Genomic DNA, 22,151 nt, shown 5'->3' on the forward strand with positions numbered 1-22,151 from the left:
CGGACGGATGCCGCTGCACTTTCGCTTTCTCGCCCTTTGTTTGCTCTGGCTTGGGAGCGCTTCACGCATATCCTCCTCTGACTGGAGGACCTCCATGCGGTCCTGATTGACTGTGGTAGTCCTATTTGACCCTGTTGCCTCTAGCTGCGTGAGGGACGGCCTTTGGCACTTGATTGTCCTGCTGTTCGGGATGTCGACCAAATCGGAGGCGGACAGGTCGAAGTCTAAGGCTACCCGGCGGGGAAGCTATACCCAATCCAACAATATGGATCGTTATGCCCAGCAGAAGGGGTCGCCCGGTGGATCAGGACAGTCGCTGGAAGCGCAGAAGGCCGATTCACCCCCTGCCTCGGAGCTATCGCTGCAGGATATCAAAGGGGCGATAGATGGGATGCAATCTTCGATTGGGCGACAGTTTGAGACCCTGGCGCACAAGGTGGACATGATTCTGATCGATGTCAACTTGATTCGCGCGGACCTGGGCAAAACCAACGAGCGGGTCAAGTCCCTGGACCTCAAGACCACTGGTCTAGCGGACGATGTCTCGGAACTTCAGGCTGAGGTTCGTAAGTTGCGAACCGCGAGTGACCTCTCCGCCCGCCGGCTCGAGGACTTCGAAGGTCGGGCCCGGCGCAATAATGTGCGCCTTATTGGGGTCCCGGAAACCTCAGAGGATGTCTCTGTGGATTTACTCGTCGAGGATTTGGTGGTGAATCATCTCGCGCCTAAGGGCCTCAGCAAGTTCTTTGCGGTGGAGCGGGCTCACCGAGTGCCTGGAGGACGGCCTAAGGTGGGAGCCCCCCCCCCGAGACCGATTGTAGCCCGGATCTTTAATTTTCGGGATCGAGACGCTATCCTGCAAGCATCGAGGGTGACAGGCCCGGTCCCTTTTCAGAACGCCTCTGAGTTTTTATCCTGACTTCACCCAGATGGTGCAGAAACAGAGGCAGAGTTTCCTGGGGGTGAAGCGGCGGCTCAGGGATATGGACCTGAAGTATGCCATGCTTTTCCCCGCCAGGTTACGTGTGGTGTATGAGGACCGGACTTTCTTCTTCGAATCACCGGACATGGCGGGGGACTGGTTGGATGCGCTCCCTCGGAGGCGGTCCGGCGGGACAGCGTGGACGGAGCGGAAGGCGATCGTGATGGACAGAAGTGATACCTCCGGTGTTGGCACGTATTGACTCAGCCCCGGACAGTGACTCGCACCTTCCTGTAGTAATGAGAGGGCGGCGGGGGGAAGATAGGAGCTCTTTCCTCCCTTGGGGTACTTTTTGTAGATTTGTTTTTGATAGGGCGACAGGCACACTGCAAGTTGGGGGGGCTTTGTAAGCTGACGCAGGGGTGCAGGGAGGGGGGGGGATTTGGGATGTTGGGGTTGTTATTGGGGGGTGTGTTTCTTTTCTTGCAAGGCGTAGCAATTGTTGTCAGCATTGTCCGATCATGGTTCTCCGGGGGGGGGGGTGGAGGTCTCTTTGTGTTCGGGGATGGGGGATAGGGGCTTAAGCATAATCAGCTGGAATGTTAATGGCTTAGGGGACCGTATTAAACGGGGGTTAGTCCTGCAATTCTTGAAACGGACCTCGCCAGATGTGGTCCTCCTGCAGGAGACCCATCTTATAGGGAATACGTGTTATGCACTCAACAGAAAGGGCTATAAATTCATTGCTCACTCGGGGTTCTCCTCGGGCTCCAGGGGTGCGGGCATACTTGTTAGAGCTTCCCTACCATTCGAGGTTGATTCCACCATTGCTGATGACAGGGGGCGCTTTGTGGCTGTGGCGGGGAGGTGGGAGGGCAGAACGTTGGTATTGGTTTCTGTTTATGTCCCTCCTGCCCTGCAGGCCTCCACGTTTGCTGATCTGGGCAAGGCCTTGTTGGAACTCCCCGAAGGGACGCTGGTGGTGGGAGGAGACTTCAATGCGGTTGGTTCTGGAATGCTTGATAGGTGTCCGCCCAGGGACACCGGGGGTGCTCAGAAGTGGCTTCCCGATTTTATAGACACTTTTGGTCTGGTAGACTGTTGGAGGCTACGGCACCCCACTCAAAGACAATATACCTTCCATTCCGGGGCCCACGGGAGTCTCTCCCGGATTGATTACTTGCTCACTCTGGCTGCGCACGCCTCCTTGGTATCTGAGGCTAGGCACCTGGCCCGGGGCATTTCTGATCATTCACCGGTGTGGGTCCGCTTGAATATTGGCAGGGTGGCGGGGGCAGGGTGGCTCCCATAAACCCCTGGTATTTTCGTGACCCCAAGCTGCGCAGTGCGTTGCTGAAGTCAGTTGACCGTTATTTTCAAGAGAATCAGGGTTCAGTCGAATCTGCGGTGTCCTTGTGGGAAGCTTTTAAGACTGTGTTGAGAGGGGAGGCCCTTTCCCTGGTAGTGGCTGCCAAGCGGCGGAGAGATGCCGAGGTGACGCAAGTAGAGGACGAGATAGCGGCCTTGGAAGTGGCCTTGGAAGAGGATGTTACACCGGCCACACTGCATAATTTGAGTCTGAAGCAACGGGAATATAGGGATCTGGTGACGAACGCTGCTCAGACCCTTCATAGGGAACAGCAGGGTCGACTGTATGATGTCGGCGATAAGGCCGGGAAATTGCTGGCGTGGCTGGACAAAAAAGAGCGTGTCAATCGAGTGGTGCCGGAGTTGGCTACGGATGGGGGAGAGGTTGTTACTGACCCTGACGGTATAGTTCAGTGTTTCTCGGACCATTTTCGCACGGTATACACCTCGGTCTCGGATAGGCCGACTGAGGATTCGTGTGACCTGTTGCGGGATATCGCTCTGCCCTGCCTTTCTGCCATTGATAGGGATGACCTCGATGGTGATATAACTGTCGACGAAGTGGCTGGCGACTTGATCCACCCGGATCAGTCGGGCTTTATCCCGCACCGTAACACTGCACTGAATCTTCGACGCCTTCATGGTGTGATTGCCAGGACGGACACGATGCGGGAGCCGGCTGTGGTGGCGTCCCTCGATGCCACGATGGCCTTTGATACGGTGGAGTGGGCGTACCTGTGGGCTGTGCTAGCCAAGTTCGGCTTTGGGCCTGGATTTGTGGGCTGGGTGAGGTTGCTCTATGAGGGACCTCTCGCCAGCGTCGTGGTGAACGGGCGGGCGTCGGCATCGTTTGAGCTCGGGAGAGGCACCCGGCAGGGTTGTCCCCTGTCGCCGTTATTGTTTGCTCTTGCTCTTGAGCCGCTGGCGGCGTGGATACGATGGCACCCGGACATACGTGGGATTCGCTGGTCGCCTGACCACGAAGACCGTATTTCACTTTACGCCGACGACATTCTGCTATACCTCGCCTCGCCTAAGAAATCTCTGATTGTGGTTTGTGACGTCTTGACTTCTTTTGGTAGAAACTCTGGTCTTGTCATTAATTGGGGGAAGTCCTACTTGTATGTCCTGTGTGGTGATGTCCCGCCTGTCCCGCGCAACTGCCCGCTCCAGATAGCCCAGCAGGGCTTCTTGTATTTGGGGATCTATATTTCCATCGATCCCATCTTGCGGTACGAGAAGAACTTGCTCCCTCCCTTGGCGCGTCTGCGGCGGGACGTGGCGGGCTGGCGGCGGTTGCCGCTTTCCCTCCTTGGCCGTGCCGCTCTGTTCAAGATGATGTCTCTTCCCCGTTTCCTCTATGCCCTGCAGAATACTCTTGACTGGGTCCCGGCCAGTTACTTCCACGAGGTTGAAAGCCACCAGCGCGCGCTATTGTGGGAAGGGCGTCCGCGTATAGCGATTGCTAAGTTGACGCTTCCGTGGTACGACGGGGGTATTGCGCTTCCGGACATCCGACGTTATTATTGGGCCACCCAGTTGAGTGCGATTAACCATGGTGTATATGGTCCGGCGCTGAGCCCTGGTTTCGCCATGGACCGATGGTTGCTACGTGGGGGTAACTACTCCAGAGCGCTGTATTCGAAGTCGTCAGACTTAACCCTAACGGGGCCCACTAGGGTTGCTGTGCATGTATGGAAGGTTGCGACGGATTCGCTGGGTTGGAAGGGTAAGCTTACCCTCGCCACCCCTCTATTTGACTCCGATATTCTGGGTAAGCTTTGGCACACAAAAGGGTTTGAGAAATGGGACCTGATCGGCATATCCAGGGTTGGAGACCTCTTGGTTAAGGGTAGGATAAAATCATTCGAGGAGCTGCAGAAGGAGTATGAGCTGGGGAGCAAGGAGTTCTTCCGATACGCTCAAGTGTTCCACGCCTTGCGGTCAGTTCTTGTAGACGGGGAGAAGGTGCCCGAGTCCTCCCCGTTGGAGGACCGGATCCTGGATGGCCATATGCCAGAGAGTACGATCTCGCTCATTTATAAGAAACTTATTAATGTTCGGGCAGATCTTCTTCTAGGGTTACGTGCTCAATGGACCAGGGATGGACTTGAACTAGATGACGAGGACTGGCAGTACGCAGTTTCCTCTCCCAAAGAGGTCGCGATCCCCGCGCGCCTGCGGTTGGTGCAGCTTAAAATACTCCATAGGGTCTACGTGACGGGACCCAGGCTGGTCCATATGGGTTTCTCTGAGGAGGGCTTATGTAAGAGAGGCTGTGGTATGGTGGGCACCTTCCTACATATTATTTGGGAATGCGGTGCGATTATGGAGTTTTGGAGGCGCATCCACGAGGTGATGGGGGAGGTGACGGGCATCGTCATGCAGCCTGAGGCGCGGTGTTGTCTTCTGAATGTTTGGGGTCCTACTGACCACGACGCGGCACAGACTCAGTGGGTGACCCTGGGTAACATGATTGCCAAGCGCGACATTGCTCGCCTGTGGGGCTCTACTGGGCCTCCTACATTGACAGCATGGATGGAAAACATGGATTGGAGCATGTTTAGGGAGAAGACAGTGTATTGTGCTCGAGGGCGCCCTCGGAAATGGCATTCTGTATGGGGGCGCTGGAACCAGTACAGAGGGGGCATATGCCTGCCCCCGGACTCGGATCCGCCCGAGGAGCAGCTTTCCCCTTAGCTTTCTTTCCGGCTTTGAACTTCTTGCTGATATGTGTATGTTTTCTTGAGTCTCTGACTTCCCCTCCCTTCCCTTACTACAGACCTGTGCCTGTTAGACGAAATGGGGCTCGCCTCCCCGGATGAGAACCCCTTCTGGTGCTTACGGTACTCATCGCCTTGCTTGTGTTTAGGTTTGGATTTGTGTTTATTTAAAACAGAACCTTCGATTCTTCTGTCATTGGAATGTTGACGCTAGCATGTGTTGTGTTTTTTAAAGCTGCCGTACCTCCGGGTTGTCGGCTGAATAGCTGTGTCACTGATTTTACAGAATAAAGGTTTTTAAAAAAAAAAAAAAAGAAAAGAAATACAGACCAACTGTTATGAAAGATAAGGTTTGGAATTCCTTGGAGTAGAATAGAACTCCTAGTATGATGTGCAAAATGTGTGGTACAAAATCTGAGGGACCGGAGGTTCTCACAGGAGTGTTCTAGAGGGCAGGTCATACTGATTGATTTAAACCTAAGTTTGGTCTCTTAAAAAAAAAAAAAAAGACTAGTTTATGTTACAAAACTGAAGGGCATAGGGCCTTCCTAGTCTATGTTTAACAGTGCATTGCTATTATAAGGTACTGAGGGACTCCCATCTTGACGACGGGGAATGATTCAAGCATTTGTTTCTATTAAAGTTCCAATACTGGAGTAACAAGCTTACCCATGAAAACCTCTTTCTCATTCATGGTCCTCCATGCAGTGGAACACTCTTGTCAAAACTCTAAGAACTATGACAGACCTTCTCTCTTTCAGAAAATCTCAAAAAACTCACTGGTCTCGCATATACCTCATTTAAACTCTAGACTGTTGCATTGGACTAAAGTACAAATTGACTAATCATAAATAAAGAACTACTCGATTACACAGTATTACACATGCTTTCCATTTTGTTATCATAGTTGAACGTGACCTGTTTTCTGTATTTACTGTTATTCCATGTAAAGCGCGCTAAATCTGAGAACTGGGTGCTATAAAAACTGTTAAAATAAAGGGAAAAAGGAATGTGTACATACTGCAGCGGTGTCTCACCAGTGTGAGTTCTCCGATGAACATCTAGGTGATTCTTTCTTTTGAATGACTTCCCGCAGGTTTCACAAATGAACTCTCGAACACCTGTTTAGGGGAAAAAGAGAAAATGATAGATACACTTTTTTGTACAGGTCATTAATCACCATATCGATTAAGCGGGGACAATTAGCTGAAGACACGTCTAGTACCAATGACCTGTAGGTATTAACCTTTTTTTTTACAACACCACTTAATCAAAGCATATGCAGGACATTCCTTCAAGGTTCCCCAGACCTAATATCAGTTTGCTTGTCAGTAACGTAAGTGCAGTGAAAAGACTGACAAATTCAGGATTCTGTTGAACAATGTTCTGAGTAGTCCTGACCACTTCTGCATTAATATTTTATTTGTATTCTCATTTAAAAGCATTAGAAAGAAGCTATAGAACAAGTTACAGAGGATAAAACCTTTTTTGAATCACATCCCAAAATTGCTTTAAAACAAATAGGTCACTAAATGTAATAGAAATGCATAATAGATGTAATCATTATGAAACTGGCCCAGATGCATTACAATAAATACAACTATAATTCACAGTTAATTTTGAGGGAAATTGCCCAAGACAATGTGTACGAGAGTTAAGTGTGTGCATTATCTATAAGTGTAATGGCTATACAATTCTTTTGTGTAATTCTCCTACAGTTTTTCAATAGTATTCATTTATTTAACAAATGTAATGGTCAGCTGTGGGTGCTCCCCATTTGAGACTAAGTATACGCCTTCACTACCTTTATATTTGCAGAAACAACAACCTTTCCAATTTCTTATGAGGATAAAAAGAGCTGCCAGATACTGTACATTTAACGTAAATTGTGTCTTCAAAAAGGAAAGATGGAAGAGAAGATGCAAGAGATGTAGAGCTCCTGTGTTACCACAAACATGTGGCACAACACACTGCCCATGGGGCTCTCAAAACCATTAGTTATTTACGTCCCTTCTCAGAGAACAATTTTTTAGATGCAAAGCTTACTTAGTAAGGCTAACGTGCAAACTGTGACAGCAACAGATTAATGCTTTCAGAGAAATCTATAAAAAAAGAATCAACTGCAATACTGGTGTTTGCAAGGATAACTATTTCTGGTACATTCATAGGCTTTTGTGTACTCCCTCCTTCTGTGTGCATCCTTTTCCAACTGATTTCCGCGAGGACCCATGAGAACTTTCAACACTGTGAAAACGGGCTCTTAAATCTGTGCTGTTTGGTCAAACTTGTTACTGTCCAACTGACTAGAAAAACTGTCTAAACACCCCCGACAGTATAAAATGAAGGACTGATCAGGTGAGGAAGTTGCAAGGGTTGGCAAACTATGGCAGATCAAATAGCTGTAGACCCAATGTTACAAGCTAGTAACTTTTTTCTTATGCAGCATTGGAGCATAAAGAACCGGAACTTTCACATATTACATAGATGAAGCCCTTCCAATCAACCGCAATGGATCAGGAACCTTCTCAGCAATGAGGTGTTCCCAGTGCTAGCTGTTGTGTGATACTGTTCACTCTTTGCACAACTCCACAGAAAGAGATGTGTAGCTGAACAAATATTGTTTGACCCCTGGTGACATAAGTCCCATCCAGATTTTCTAAGCCCATTAAGAGGACACGGATAAAGAGGATATAACCAAAAATCTTAACTACAACGTCCTCTAGAGAGTAGGTCAGAAGAAATGTATATATATGACATTTCTATACTACACACTCAGCCACAGGGCAGTGGAGACCTGTACAGGGCTAGCACTATTTGTTAGCTGCAGTGGCAAAAAGGTGTACACAGGGGTGAGAGTTGGAGAACCTGAAGTCACAAAGGTCTGCCCAGATTGTCTGGAATTAGCTTCCACTTGTGGCTGGTAGAGACCAATTTCCTCAGAATATCCACTTTACGGTTATTTTTCTTTGCCAGATCAGCTGCTGGCATACTAATTCCTCTATCCTCAGACCAATACCAGAGTTTGGTGGCCTACAGGGGTAGGGAGCCTACGCCTCCCATCTTATTCAAGTAATGCATGGCCACGTTTAGCCCATCAAGACTTGTAACTTCTTCCCCTATATATGAGATAGGAACACTTGCACAGACAGTGGGAAATTGTTTTTGTTTTACTCAGTTCTGAGATACCCAATGGAAGTGAGGACTGAAAAATGAAATACATTACATTATGTGAACTATTTAAGCTTTGCTCAATAGACAGCACTCGTGATTTTCCATAGCATGCTAGCTCAGCAAACAGATGCTATTTATGGATGACATACTGCGGATTGGTTATGTATTTCACAATTTTGGAAATACCCAACTGCACAGTTAAGGCACGCGAGTCACCATTATGTATTTGCTTATCATGCACTATTAATATCTTCTGACTGGATCTTATAGATACACTGGGAAATCTTGATTGACGATAACTGGACATGTGATGTCCTAAACCGCAGTTTTTGAGACATTATCTTGTACTTGATATTTTATTGGAATTTCAAACAAACGCCTAGTTATGCCCTTTGTGGTTTAGGCCAATAGGCTTTATAGTATCCAAATCCAGCAGACTGAAATAAATCTAGTGTACCTTGTAAAACTAGATACTGAGAGAAAAGGGGTTCAGGTACAACATCTAGCCATACTAGGAGGCACCTGTCACTAGGGTGGACTGAGGTCAGGGGTACTCCCGCAACTGACAAGTATTTAGAGCCATCCGGTTTACCAAAGGTGTTGTGTTGGGACCTAAATGGATTCTTCTTTCTTGACCAAAAGATCATCTAAACGTGTGGCTGTCAGCAAAGGGCTCCGATGTGCAGAGAATTTGCCTGTCATTTAGGTAAGGATAAACATGAATGCCCTGCTTGTTAAGGGTGTCCACCACAAGTGCAAACACATTTGTGAGCTCCCAGCTACTATGGACAAGTTAAATGCCAGCACTTCAAAAAGGAGATTCGGGTCCCTTACAATAAAGCAGAGAAAAGGTCTGCGTGTGGATGTACTGGTTTACAAAAGTAAGCATTCTGCAAATCCAGCTAGACAACCGAGTCCTGAAACTGAATGGCAGAGAGGATGTGTTGTCAGGTAATTATTGTTCATTTCTTTCCCTTGAGGAATCAAGTCTTAAATGGGCCACAGACTTCTGCCATGCTCGGAGCTTAGGAATTACACTGAGTATCACTTCCAATCCCCCTAAGAGGGCGGAACAAATTATATTGTGCACTAGCTAGAAGGGAGGAGACCTCTTTAATTAAGACGTTTGCTGGGGTTGGGGGGCTGGAGAGATTGAAAAGACAGGTGGAAGTTTGTTATGGATGGCAGAGAACAACCTGAGCACTCTTGTCCAAGGTTATCCTTTGCCACTGCAACGCAACCCTGGCCCTACTGGTGTCTCATGGTGTATGAAAAATGAATCAAACATGCCTGTGCGCCCCGCGTACGAGATGGATAAGCTACTGTTGCCGGGCAGAGATTTCAATAGGGCGCTTTATTCTACGAAGGGAAGTACTAAACTGACCGGTCCTACGAAAAATGCGGTGCGCGCCTGGCGTTGTGCCACCGCTGCTACGGGATGGACGGGCCGTCTGTCTCGTGCGACTCCACTGTATGCGTCGGACGCGTTGGGAGGTTTATGGCGTTCGAAAGGCTTTGAGAAGTGGGACTTGATCGGAATTAGTCGTGTGGGGGTCTTTGGACGAAGGGCGCTTTTAAATCGTTTGAAGCTCTTCAGACGGAATATAAGCTGAGCGATAGGGAGTTCTTTCGTTATGCGCAGATGCGCCATGCGTTACTCTCATCTTTCCCGAATCCTGCAGTTATCCCCGAGGCATCCCCGTTGGAAGATCGTCTGCTTGATGGTTACCTGCCAGACAGTACTATTTCCCTGATCTACAAAAAACTGATTAATACTCGAGCGGCCCTTCTCACACATTTGCGAGAGGTCTGGGTCGCTGATGGCCTAGAGTTGGATGACGAGGACTGGGTCGCGGCCGTAGCCTCACCGAGGGAGGTTGCTATACCGGCTCGCCTTCGATTTGTGCAGTTGAAGATACTACATAGGGTCTATGTCACCGGTCCCCGCTTGCTTCACATGGGTTACACAAGTGATGGTTTATGTCGGCGCGGTTGTGGCTTGCTTGGTACTTTTCTTCATATTCTGTGGGAGTGCCCGAAGGTGATACGTTTCTGGACTGGTGTACATGCAGTGATGGAGGAGGTTACGGGTGTGGCGCTGCTCCCTGAGGCTCGGCGATGTGTGTTGAATGTGTGGGAACCGACTGACTGCGATGTGGCACAAGAACGTTGGGTGACTTTGGGCAACAGGATCGCTAAAAGGGACATTGCGCAGCTCTGGGGGTCCGGCCGGCCCTCCACAGTTGCGAAATGGAAAGAAAACATGGATTGGTGCATGTTCCGAGAGAAGACGGTTTATGTGGCCAGAGGCAAGCCTAGGGCATGGAGTAAGATGTGGGGTCCCTGGAATTCCTATCGGGGGGATATCTGCGCCCCCCCCCTTGGTGGTCGCACCAGGCGTAACGATGTCCCCTTGACTTTGATGTTCCTGGTCGCTTTGCGGGAGGGATGACCGAGCCTCTTCCTGCCCCCCGTGCCCTTTTTCACGCAAATAAATGTGTAATTGGCTTCGTTGTCGCTGTTGTCCCCCGCCCATGAGAGAGCAAGTCCCTGTCAATGGAGTTCTTTTGCCTGGTGCAAGTTTCTTTTTGTTGTTTTATTTGTAAAAAGTTAATAAGAAACCTTTCTGAAATACTATGTTCAGTTGTGGGCGGCTGCAGCCGTTAGGTGTGCGGTTCGCTTCGGCTCTTCTAAACTGCTGTATTGTTGTTTTCTCTACATTAGCGGCCGGCCCGGGCGGTTGTAGGCCCATGACTGTCAATATTCGATGTGTAAATAAAGGTTTAAAAAAAAAAAAAAAAAAACATGCCTCTGCGGCCCTTTGTCTTAGCCTCTACCCTTAGATTGATGGTATGTAAACAGCAGTTGCTGCTGCAACCTTGTCTGCATTTGCATGGCTCCAAACTAGTAGCTGTAGCAATAGCATTTCCTAAACTGGCAAGGGAAAACTCATGGATAGGAAAGTTAAACCAAGAAATTGGGCTGCTCCCTACCTTTCTTTACCAGCCCCTGCTTTGTCACTGAAAAATCAATGACAGTCAAACTGCATATCTAGCAGTTCCGCCTGGACCGGTACAGAAAAGCCTGTGATCCTCATCCAGGAATGTCTTTTGAGGCGCACCAATGATGTCATTGAATGAGACCTGGAGTCAACCCTTCCCAAACCTGGTTGTGTGCATAGTGTCCTGACATAGCTAGGAAAAGTGTTTAAGCATTTGCTCATGCAGACACGACACTGCCGGCACGACCATCTCCCCATGGTATGATGGTCTATCACAAGGATTTGTGCAGTTTAGGGCAGTACTGCTAGAAGCAAACACAAATTATAGAGCCTATTAGATTTCCTGTCTTTCGGCATGGAAGGAAAGGTAACCACCCTTGTACGTGGCAGTACAGTCATGTGTCACTAAGCTTTTAGGAAAAGGATTTGAAAAAAGCAAAGGATGGTTCACCGGGCCTGACTTTTACCTCCTGAAGGCTCTACTAAACAACTTCTGAATTAGTAGTGTGTCCAATGCCTTGGTGACCTGATATTTTATGGCATCATAAATGGAAGGATACCCTCTGATGACAATACATACATTTGAATCAGAGTACTATTTCCGTAATGTGGAACATGACAGCCCTCTTTTGGTCAAAAAGATGTTAAACATTTTAAGCAATAGAAAAATTTTCAATGTTGGAAAAAAGATAACAATATTCGAGGTTGCTGATCCCGTTTCTGAGGAGGCATAAAAAAGGAACTGCCTCCACCAGCTCAAGAGTGCCTTTTATACAGTCATCCTGTGGTAATGCTTCATTACTAAAACTTCCTGTCTTCAGTCTGCAGTGCCTGTGAAGGGGTTCATCTAAATAATCTGTGGGGTTGATTATCGCTTAGAATAGATCAATTTGCTTTTGTGAATAGACGTAATTCAAAGGACAGAATCCTTATTGGAAGAGCAATCAATAGTCAATTTGTCTAAAAGAGAGAAGTGCAATCTGGAACCAAGCACAGTGCATAAAGTGGTGATCAATGAGGCAGCCTTGAATGAATATCTCAGGAAAAAGACATCTTGTTAACATATCCACATCAGGGTTTGGGGCTTATCCAGAAGTCAATGAGCTGGATTGGCTTAGAGCTCTACTTCTTCTGAAGACCACTTTACCTCAGACATTCATAGCACAAGTAAGAAAGAACATAATCAGGGCTTCAAAGGGGAAGTAGAAAGAGTGTCATGGGAAAGATACCAATACTTGAGACGGAATATGCTACTTACCAGTATGCATCTGTTCTTGGCATGTAGAGCTGCAGATCTACACACTTTTGCATAGATCGCCATCTGTTGTTGGGTCCGGATGTTTGCACTGGTTTTTGTTCTGGAAAGTCTTTGGAAGTCACGAGGTATGTGACTCCTCCTCAGGATCATAGTGCGCATTGGCATCGGCTCCATCCTCAGATTGTTTTTCGCCAGCAGGGAAATGATGGAGCTTTGTAAGAAACAGGAAGATGCCCTTGTATAGTGTATCTAAATAAGATAATACTGGAACAGATAAAGGAAGCCGGGGAGGCGGGTGGGCGTGTGTAGATCTGCAGCTCTACATGCCAAGAACAGATGCATACTGGTAAGTAGCATATTCCGTTCGAGGCATATGAGCTGCAGATTACACACTTTTGCATAGATTGTATGGCAGTCCCACGTCTAGCGGCGGTTCCCATTATCTGTTGCAGAAGTCTGAAATAAGGTTTTGAGTACAGCTTGGCCCACACTGGCTTGTTGTTTCGTTTGCACATCTACACAGTAGTGTTTAGTGAACGTATGTGGTGTAGACCATGTAGCTGCTTTGCAGATATCAACTAATGGAATGTTGCCTAAGAATGCCATAGAAGACCCTATTTTTCTTGTAGAGTGGGCTCTAGGAGGAACAGTTAAAGTGCGTTTTTCTTTGTGGTAGCAAATTTGAATGCATTTAACAATCCATCTGGCTATCCCGGACTTAGATATGGGATTGCCTTTGTGTGGTGATGAGAACGAAACAAAAAGTTGTTTGGTTTTTCCGAAAAGGTTGCGTTCTTTCAATGTAATAAAGTAATGCTCTTTTAACATCTAATGTATGGAGAGCTCTTTCTGCGACTGTGTGTGGTTGCGAGAAGAAAACGGGCAACTCCACAGATTGATTAAGGTGGAAGGGGGAAATGACTTTAGGGAGGAATTTAGGATTAGTGCGGAGAACCACCTTATTATGATGCATTGGTAAGAATGGTTCTTGAATAGTTAGGGCTTGTAGTTCACTAACTCTTCTTAGAGAAGTTATGGCTACTGGGAAAGCAACTTTCCATGTTAAGAATTGTAGCTCACATTTATGTAGAGGTTCAAATGGAGGCCCCATTAGTCGTGTGAGCACGATATTTAAATTCCACACAGGTGAGGGTGGAACTCTGGGAGGAATTATCCTTTTGAGGTCTTCCATAAAGGCTTTGATGGCGGGCACTCTAAATAGCGATAAATGTTGTCTATTTTGTAGGTATGCTGGTATAGCAGCAGGGTGCAGCTGAATAGACATGTAGGCTAAGTTGCACCTTTGTAGGTATAGAAGGTAGGTTAAGATGTGTTGGATAGACACATCTAGAGGATTGATGGTATTGTTATGGCAATATATCACAAATCGTTTCCACTTGGCTGCATAGCAGGCTCTAGTGGTAGGGCGTCTAGCCTCCTTAATGACGTTCATACAGTCAGGAGGAAGGTTAAGGTAACCGAATTCTAGGATTTCAGGAGCCAGATCGCAAGGTTCAGCTTAGCTGGGTCTGGGTGTCTGATCTCTCCACAGTTCTGGGTTAAGAGGCGTGGTGAGAGGTGTAATCTTTGGTGCAGGACTATTGACAGTTCCAAAAATGTGGTGTACCACGGTTGTCTGGCCCAAGTTGGAGCAACTAGAATTAGAGTCAGTGAGTGTTGCTGTAGTTTGCGCACCACCAGTGGTATGAGTGGGAGAGGCGGAAAAGCGTACGCAAATCTGCCTGACCAGTTCATCCATATCGCATTGCCTTTGGATAATGGGTGTGGGTATCTGGCGGCAAAGCTTGGGCATTTGGCGTTTTCGTGGGTGGCGAAAAGGTCTATCTGTGGTTCCCCCCATATCTGAAAGTATGGTTGGAGAACTTGTGGATGGAGCTCCCACTCGTGAATCTGTTGTGTTTGACGACTTAACAGATCTGCTATGGTGTTTTGGACTCCTGGGACGTGTTGGGCTAAGAGAAATATAGTCTGAGGTATAGCCCACCTCCATATGTTTTGTGCTAGCTGGGAGAGCTGCAGAGAGTGTGTCCCGCCTTGTTTTTGGATGTAGTACATGGCTGTCATGTTGCCCGTGCTGACTATGACAGCCTTGCCCGATATTTGCTTTTGGAATGCTTTTAATGCTAGGAATATGGTCAGTAATTCCAGGTAATTGATGTGGAATAACTTTTGTTGAGGTGTCCACTTGCCTTGCATGGTGTGATGTAATAGGTGAGCTCCCCAGGCGGAAAGCGATGCGTCCTTTGTCATGACAATCTGAGGAACTGGCTCTAGGAACGGTCGCCGTTTGGAAAGGTTTTTGGTGTTCCACCACTGCAGAGAGCGGTGAGTGCGACCGTCTACAAACACCAGATCTGTTAGCTGACCTTGAGCCTGGTTCCATTGTCGTTCTAAGCCCTCTTGTATGGGACGCATCTGCAGTCTTGCGTGAGGCACTATGAAAATGCAAGAGGCCATAATCCCTATGAGCTGCATGAACACTCGAGCAGGGAAAGAGTGGTGCGGCTGAAATTTGGGTAGGAGAGCGAGAATGCGTGCTATCCTTGGTGGACTGGGATAGGCTAACGCTTTTGAGGCGTTTATTGTGGCGCCGAGGTATTGTTGTATGTGAGAGGGTTGCAGATGAGACTTGGTGTGGTTTACTGTGAACCCCAGGTCGTGGAGTAATTGGGTAGTCGCGTGAGTGTGATGAACACACTGATGAACACACTGGTTGTACGAGTCGAGGTATGGGAAGACGTGAATGTGTTGTCTTCTTAGATGGGCTGCAACTACTGCTAGGCACTTGGTGAAAACCCTTGGTGCTGTTGTGACTCCGAAAGGGAGTACTTTGAATTGATAGTGCTGCCCGTCCACTATAAAGCGGAGATATTTTCTGTGAGCAGCGTGTATGGGAATATGGAAATAGGCGTCTTTGAGATCTAAGGTGGCCAGGAAGTCGCCCTGTGAAAGCAGAGGGAGGACTTGCTGAAGTGTGACCACGTGGAAGTGGTCTGATTGTATGTACCTGTTTAGTGGCCTGAGGTCTAGAATAGGTCTCAGAGAGCCATCCTTCTTTGGTATGAGAAAATACAGGGAGTAAACTCCCTTGTTTTGCTGGTGCAGGGGAACTAGTTCTATTGCCCTTTTTTGTAGTAAGGAAAACACCTCTTGTTTGAGGAGTGACAAATGGTCTGCTGACATTGGACGCTGTTTGGGTGGAATCTTTTGGGGGTAGAGGTAAGTACGAGACAGTAACCTGATTGCACTATTTGTCGCACCCACCTGTCTGTGGTGATGTTGGTCCAGACAGGAAGGAACTGCTGTAGTCTTCCCCCGACAGGAGTGGAATGGTCCGGGGGAAGCAAAAGGAAGTCATTGGGCAGGGGTGGAGGCAGAGCGGGTGTTGTTAGTTTTGCCTCTGCCTTTGTTACTGTTACCTCGGTATCCTCCTCTGTGGTAACCTCTTGTGAAGGTGGATTGGATGGGAGACTTGTAGGAGGTGGATGGGGTATCAGACGAGTATTCCCCTGGAGTTGCCCCTGTAGGATGAGCGACAAAAAGAACGTCTGGGAGCTTGCGATTGCAAGGCTCCCATTGATTTGGCTGTATCAGTGTCCTTTTTCATCTTCTCAAGGGACGCATCAACATTAGGGCCAAAGAGGTGTTGCTGGTCGAATGGCTGATTAAGTATAGCGCTTTGCACCTCAGGTTTAAACCCGGAAATGCGTAGCCATGCGTGCCTACGAAGAAGGACGCTTGTGTTCACTGCTCTGGACGCAGTATCTGCTACGTCAAGAGCACACCGGATAGAGGTGTTTGTGATAAGTTTACCCTCTTGTATTAGGTCGTTGGCCTTATGTTTGTATTTGTCGGGGAGGTGTTGGAGCAGGGACTCTAACTCTTCATAGTGAGCCTTATTGTATCTGGCTAACAGGGCTTGAGTATTTGCGATGCGCCAAATATTAGCTGCCTGGGACGCTGTTCTGTTACCAGGCGTCCAGGAGTTTAGACTCTTTGTCAGGCGGAGCTGCATCACCTGTTGACCAGTTTCCTAGCATTTGAGACGACCATGGAGTCTAATGGAACAGGGCCCCTGATGTAAGCTGGGTCTGTAGGGGCAGCTTTGTATTTCTTCACTATTCTAGGATTGATGATTCTAGTCCTGACAGGGTCTTTAAATACTTCTGTAGAGTGTTTAATCACCCCCTTTGAGCATGGGCAAAGTGGATCTGAACCTTTGGGTGGTGTCGAAAGTGTCCATTAAAAAATCATCTTCTACTGGATCTGTATGGAGGTCGATCCCGTGGTACTGAGCAGCCCGGTGTATTAGCTGATTAATCCCCATGGTATCTTCTGGTGGGGAAGGCCTAGAGGGGTAGATGTCCTCTTGTGGGACATTAGGGACATCAGGCGTATTATAGTCATCCCAGGGGTCAGGGGAGCTTGGAGGACTGGGGTCATCTAGTGGTATGTTGTCACCGTCCCCTGTGTCATCATATGTGTCGTCGTCATCTACTGGTGGAGGGGATGGCGTAGGAGACGGAGGTCGGGGAGGTGGTGGTGGAGAAGGTACCCTAAGAGGTGATGTGGCTATATCCCTCTTTTTAGGTGGTGGAGCTGGTGCAGGCATGCTCAGTGGTCTCCTTCTGGAACTGAGAGTCAATTGACCGGTTTTAGGGTGTTTAGTTAAAGTTTTTTGTTAAATCTGGTTGAAAAAGCTCTTCCAAGGAAGTTTGGATGTTAGGTGTCGACGATGTCGGCTTCGAGGGCTTTTTCGGCGCTGGCTGCGGAGCAGTTTTGGGCTTGGAGCAATGAGATTTGTCAGTCTCTGTGCATTTTTTCGGTGTCGATGCCTTTTTCGGCTCCGAAGAGCGCGAGTCCGAAGTTTTGGGGAGTGGCTTCTTCGTCGGCTCCGAGTGTTTTTTCGGTGCCGGGGAGTCACTAGTTGGAGTCTTCGGTCACAAAGGTTTCAGGGTGGAAGTAGCAGTCGGCCCGAGGGTGGGTGCGGCTTCTTTTTCGGTGCCGATGATTGGGTCTGGGCACCGGTAGCAGGCAGACTCGAGCCCGAGTCGCCGGAAGGCTTAGTAGGCTTCTTTGCCGGGCCCGAGGGCGGGGCATGGGAAGCAGTGTGTCGGTGTGCACCTGAGCCCGAAGACGAAGGTGTGACTGAAGCCTTTGTTGTTGTAGGGAGTGGGTCGGGGTCGACGTCTGTAGTTACGACCCGTTGAGCTGGAGTCATGTCTTCGACGTCTGAATCATCGGCGTCAAGAGGCGCTGATGAGCTCTTCTTCGACCCGTTCTTCTGGCACATCGACAACCTCGTGGAAGATGTCGTCGGGGATCGAACTCGACGAGCGAGCCATAGTCCTTCGAGCTCGTCGATCCCGGATGGTCTTCTTCGAACGGAAGGAGGCACAAGCGGGACAGTCTCTGGCCTTGTGCTCGGGAGAGAGGTAGAGGTTACACACGTCATGCAGATCGGTGTGGGGAAACTTTGACCCACATCGAGGACACTTCTTAAATGGCGTCCTTTCCATGAGCCAGATGCCAAGGCTCGGTACGGCCCAAAGGCCTTCTTCGACAACCAGAATGGAAGATTGGCAGAGATGCGCGCCGATTAGGGGTCACGTTCAAGACAATACCGTCGAAAAGGTGAAGGATTGCGCGTCGAAACTGGAATCGGTAACGGTTCCGACTGGAGCGCGAGAAACACATCCGAACCCGATGGCGGAAAAAAACAATCTGAGGATGGAGCCAATGCCCATGCGCACTATGATCCTAAGGAGGAGTCACATACCTCGTGACTTCCAAAGACTTTCCAGGACAAAAACAAGTGCAAACATCCGGACCCAACACCAGATGGCGATCTATGCAAAAGTGTGTAATCTGCAGCTCATATGCCTCGAACTTGTAGTTTCAGGTAACTACACTTTCGTCTTCAACACTGGAACTTTCATTATAACTGCCTTGCTCCGAATTAAAACGAGCAAGTGGTGCAAAAAAAAAAGAGGGAAGTGGTAGGAGGGTGTCTTTTATTGACAGAGGTTCCTGGGCACACTGAATTGGATTTTTAGATGTGCAATCTGGCAAATCGAGGGTGCATCTTCCAGAAAAGGAACATCCGCCAATAAAATTGGTCTAGCATAATTTACATTGATGACAAGGGGGCATGGCCAGCAGGAGAATTAAGTAGCAGGATTTTTGGATCTCCCTGTTTTCCTACTGTTTTAAGTGGTTATTACACATGACATCGATGCCAGCTAGCAAGGGGTGAGTTCAGAGTCGCTCCCAGACAAGCTGCTAGACCTCTTTCAAAGATAGTGGCAGTTCTGGGGAGAGACGCTAAAGAGTGGACACGAGCAGAGATGAAAGGATGGCAAACTAGGTCAGAAGTGGTTGTCTCTCAGAACATACCTGGCTGCAAAAAAAATTGTGTGGGAGAAGAACAAACAATGACCCACCCAAGTGAAAAAGACAGGAAGGATTTGAAGGTACTATCAGCATGTCAGTGCCATCAAATGCTGAGCTCACTGACCACATCAAAAGCAGCACCAGCAGCGCCAAGGAATACCTTGCCATAGTGAAAGACTTCACCTCTGTAGCAGCAACTCTGCCAGCATAGCTCCTTCTAAGGACCTCTGCACCAAGCATTCCCTACTCTTCATCAACAAGATCACCAGCATTTACAAAAAGCTCAAGCCCCAACCGGACTCTTCCACCCTCCAGCCCATCTCTACAGACACCCAGAGGACAACCCTGACCACCTGGCCCACTACCACCACTCATTAAACCACAACAACCATGCAGTCATACACTCCATGGGCTCCCTCTGACCCCTGCCATCACCACATCTTCATCAAAGGACTTGACCTCATCAGCGCAGACCTCACCCCTAGTCCTGAACGAATCAATCATCACAGCCACCTACCCAGATGCTTGGAAACATGCTACAGTGTTTCCCCTCCTCAAGAAACACTCAGCAGACCCGAAGACGCTAGCCAACTACCGGCCTATCTCCCTGCTAATACCCTACCCAGCACAGGTCTTGGTAAAGATGACAAACGCCTAGCCACCGCCTCACTGACAAACACCTCCTTGACACCACTCAATCTAGAGTCAGGTTCAAAAATGGTACAGTGACTGCCCTCATTGCCACCACAGATGACATACGGATGATCATGGATACAGGCGACACCCTGGCCCTCATCGTACTGAATCTTTCAGCAACCTTCGACACCATCTCCCACCCATCCTTATCCATCGACTGCACAAAATCAGAATCCAAGGTCTTGGGCTTCGCTAAATTTGCTCTTTCCTGACAGGCCACACCCAGTTGGTCAGCATGGCCCACTTCACCTCGAAGTCTACCTTATCTGGAGTTCCACAAGGATCCTCACTCAGCCCCACTCTGTTCAACATCTATTGGCTCTGCTCGGCAGCATCATCTGCGACGACGGAATCAACATCATATCCTAAACTACCGTCATCCAGCTCTTACTCTCCCTCTCTAACAATGCGCAAAATAGCTGGACTATTTTCTAGGCCTGCTTGACCAAAGTCACTAGATGGATTAAAAACAACTGCCTCAAGCTCAACACAGACAAGACGGAAGTAGTATTCGTCATCAAAGACGCCTGCTCACTCCACCCGATGGCCTACCAAACTTGGGCCAGCTTCTCATGCAGAGAACCTCTGAATAGAAATCGACAATCAACTCACCATGAACGTCCAAGTCTCCAACTCCTGCTTCCAGACACTCACGCTGCTCAAAAACATCTTAAAATGGCTCCCCATCAACACTTGCAGAACTGTCACACAGGCTCTCATTACTAGCATGCTGGACTACAGCAACAAACTCTATGCTGGAATCAGTGCTCATCTGACCACAGTACCGTACAAAACTCTGCGGTCAGGTTGCCCCTCAACCTCCCACCCCACACCTCAAAGAGCTCTACTGTATCTCAATCCACAAATGAGCACTCTTCAAAATCCTCACACACACGTACAAAGCCTTACACAACATTGGCCCTGTGTACCTCAACACCCGCATAAACTTCCATACACCTACCAGACACCTCCACTGAGCCAGACTCCTACTCAACCCCCCTCGCATAAGCAGAATCAGATCCAACAGTTGTGTACTCTCTTACCTCGCTCAGAAAGCCTAGAACAGCCAGCCCCAGCACATCAGAGTCCCCTTTTCAGTTCTTGAATTTCACAAGAAACTGAACTGAAGACCTGGCTCTTCATCTAGCCCGACCCTAGCTTGGGCCGAACAACACCTGCTTCAGCACCAGGATTCCCTTCAGTGGGGGCTGTCTGCTATACAAATACCCATAGCATTTATCAGAGACAGCACAAACGCCATCCCAGAACAACCGAAGGCGCACCAAGAAGCAGCAATGGTAACTCTCTGACCGCCAGTTACTCGAGATGACTAATGACTGCCAAAACAATCTGGTGGAAGAAAGTACAGGTTTCCATAGATCCTAGAGCTACTGACTAGAGCCTAAGAACAGAAATGAGGGAGCTACCCACCTTATTAGGAGCAAGCTGAGGTGAGTATCACCAATTGATTCACATAGAACAGCAAAGTCTGAATTTAGCAGCAAGGCTAAACTGCCAAGAGGCCTGAGCTTCAAACTAGTTTGTGACTGAAACAGTGTGTCTGAGACAATAAAACAGAGAAACATAAACTTACAAAAATAACATAATGAAGTAAGTAGCAGCAATATCTCTATAAGGGCAAGATGCCCCCTGGGCGAAGACCATGGGTAGAGCACATCAACACAGATCCTAATCAAGCCTTAACAATAATACCCGAGCAACACCAAGAGAAATCTCGGAAACTGCCCAGACAGGAGTGTTGGTTGCTACTACCTAGGCATATTGGTGACTGGATGCCTTGCCCTCACAGAGGGGCAAAAGTGTACTCATCAAAAGGACATAACTGAAATCACAAAAGCGATCCAATTATAGCAGAGCCTCATTCCTTAGGAAAAGTCAGTAACTGCAAAGTGTTTAGCTTCTCTAGAATTAACCAGCAGGAGAAAAAGCAGCAACTGGAACTAAGCTGTAGCTCTCCGGTAAAGATTTGTTATCAACAAATCTTCATAGAAGGATAAAAAAAGATAGGTCTGCCAGCCTCACTGCAATAATCTGTAAATAATGAAATAAAAAGGCAAACACATGCAGAGATTATCCAAGACTAACTAAACAGCTTTCTTAAAGACATTAAGTCAGGAGAGCTAAAGCGTGACCTGGCATCATTAGGTGCACAAGTATATGACATTAAAAGAACTGGGATGGTAGAATAGAGGAACAACATAGGTTGCTGGATAACATTAGCTCCCTTCATAAGCGGAATGATAACTTAGAAATCAAATATGAAGATGTGGAAAAATGTGCAATGCGGAATAATATCAAAATAAAGACTACAGAGAGGAGCAGAAGACAAGGACATTCAGGAATCAGTCTGAGATGTAGTCCACACAACTATAGGCCACATGGAAGATACACCACCAAGACTGGATTGCACCTACAGAGCCTTTCCACCATGCATCCTGAGAATGGTGCATTTCTTTGAAGATACAGAATAGCGACAAGAGCCAATGCGCAAGGGGAAATAACACAGGGAGTAGCTAAATGAATATATAATAACGCCACACTCCGCCGATGCAGCGACTTGAAAAAGTGAATGACCTT

At 48.0% G+C, this 22,151-nt stretch overlaps 1 protein-coding gene across 7 annotated transcripts in view; it reads right to left on the reverse strand.

Moving 5' to 3' along the window:
- Window positions 1-22,151, reverse strand: part of ZNF653 (zinc finger protein 653) — a 480,092-nt gene that overhangs the window by 394,558 nt on the left and 63,383 nt on the right. For 6 of the 7 annotated variants that reach the window (XR_014960481.1, XM_085600570.1, XM_085600569.1 and 3 more), the window contains exon 8: window positions 6,035-6,134. Coding sequence is in view for 6 of the 7 variants with exons in the window: in XM_085600570.1 (XP_085456696.1) it covers window positions 6,035-6,134 (100 nt within the window). In the remaining variant the exon portion in view is untranslated. The remainder of the gene's footprint in view (window positions 1-6,034; window positions 6,135-22,151) is intronic. The other variant, XM_085600572.1, reaches the window with a different exon arrangement.

Source organism: Triturus cristatus, chromosome 4_2, assembly GCF_964204655.1.
Source record: "Triturus cristatus chromosome 4_2, aTriCri1.1, whole genome shotgun sequence".
In the NCBI taxonomy this organism is placed as follows: domain Eukaryota; kingdom Metazoa; phylum Chordata; class Amphibia; order Caudata; family Salamandridae; genus Triturus; species Triturus cristatus.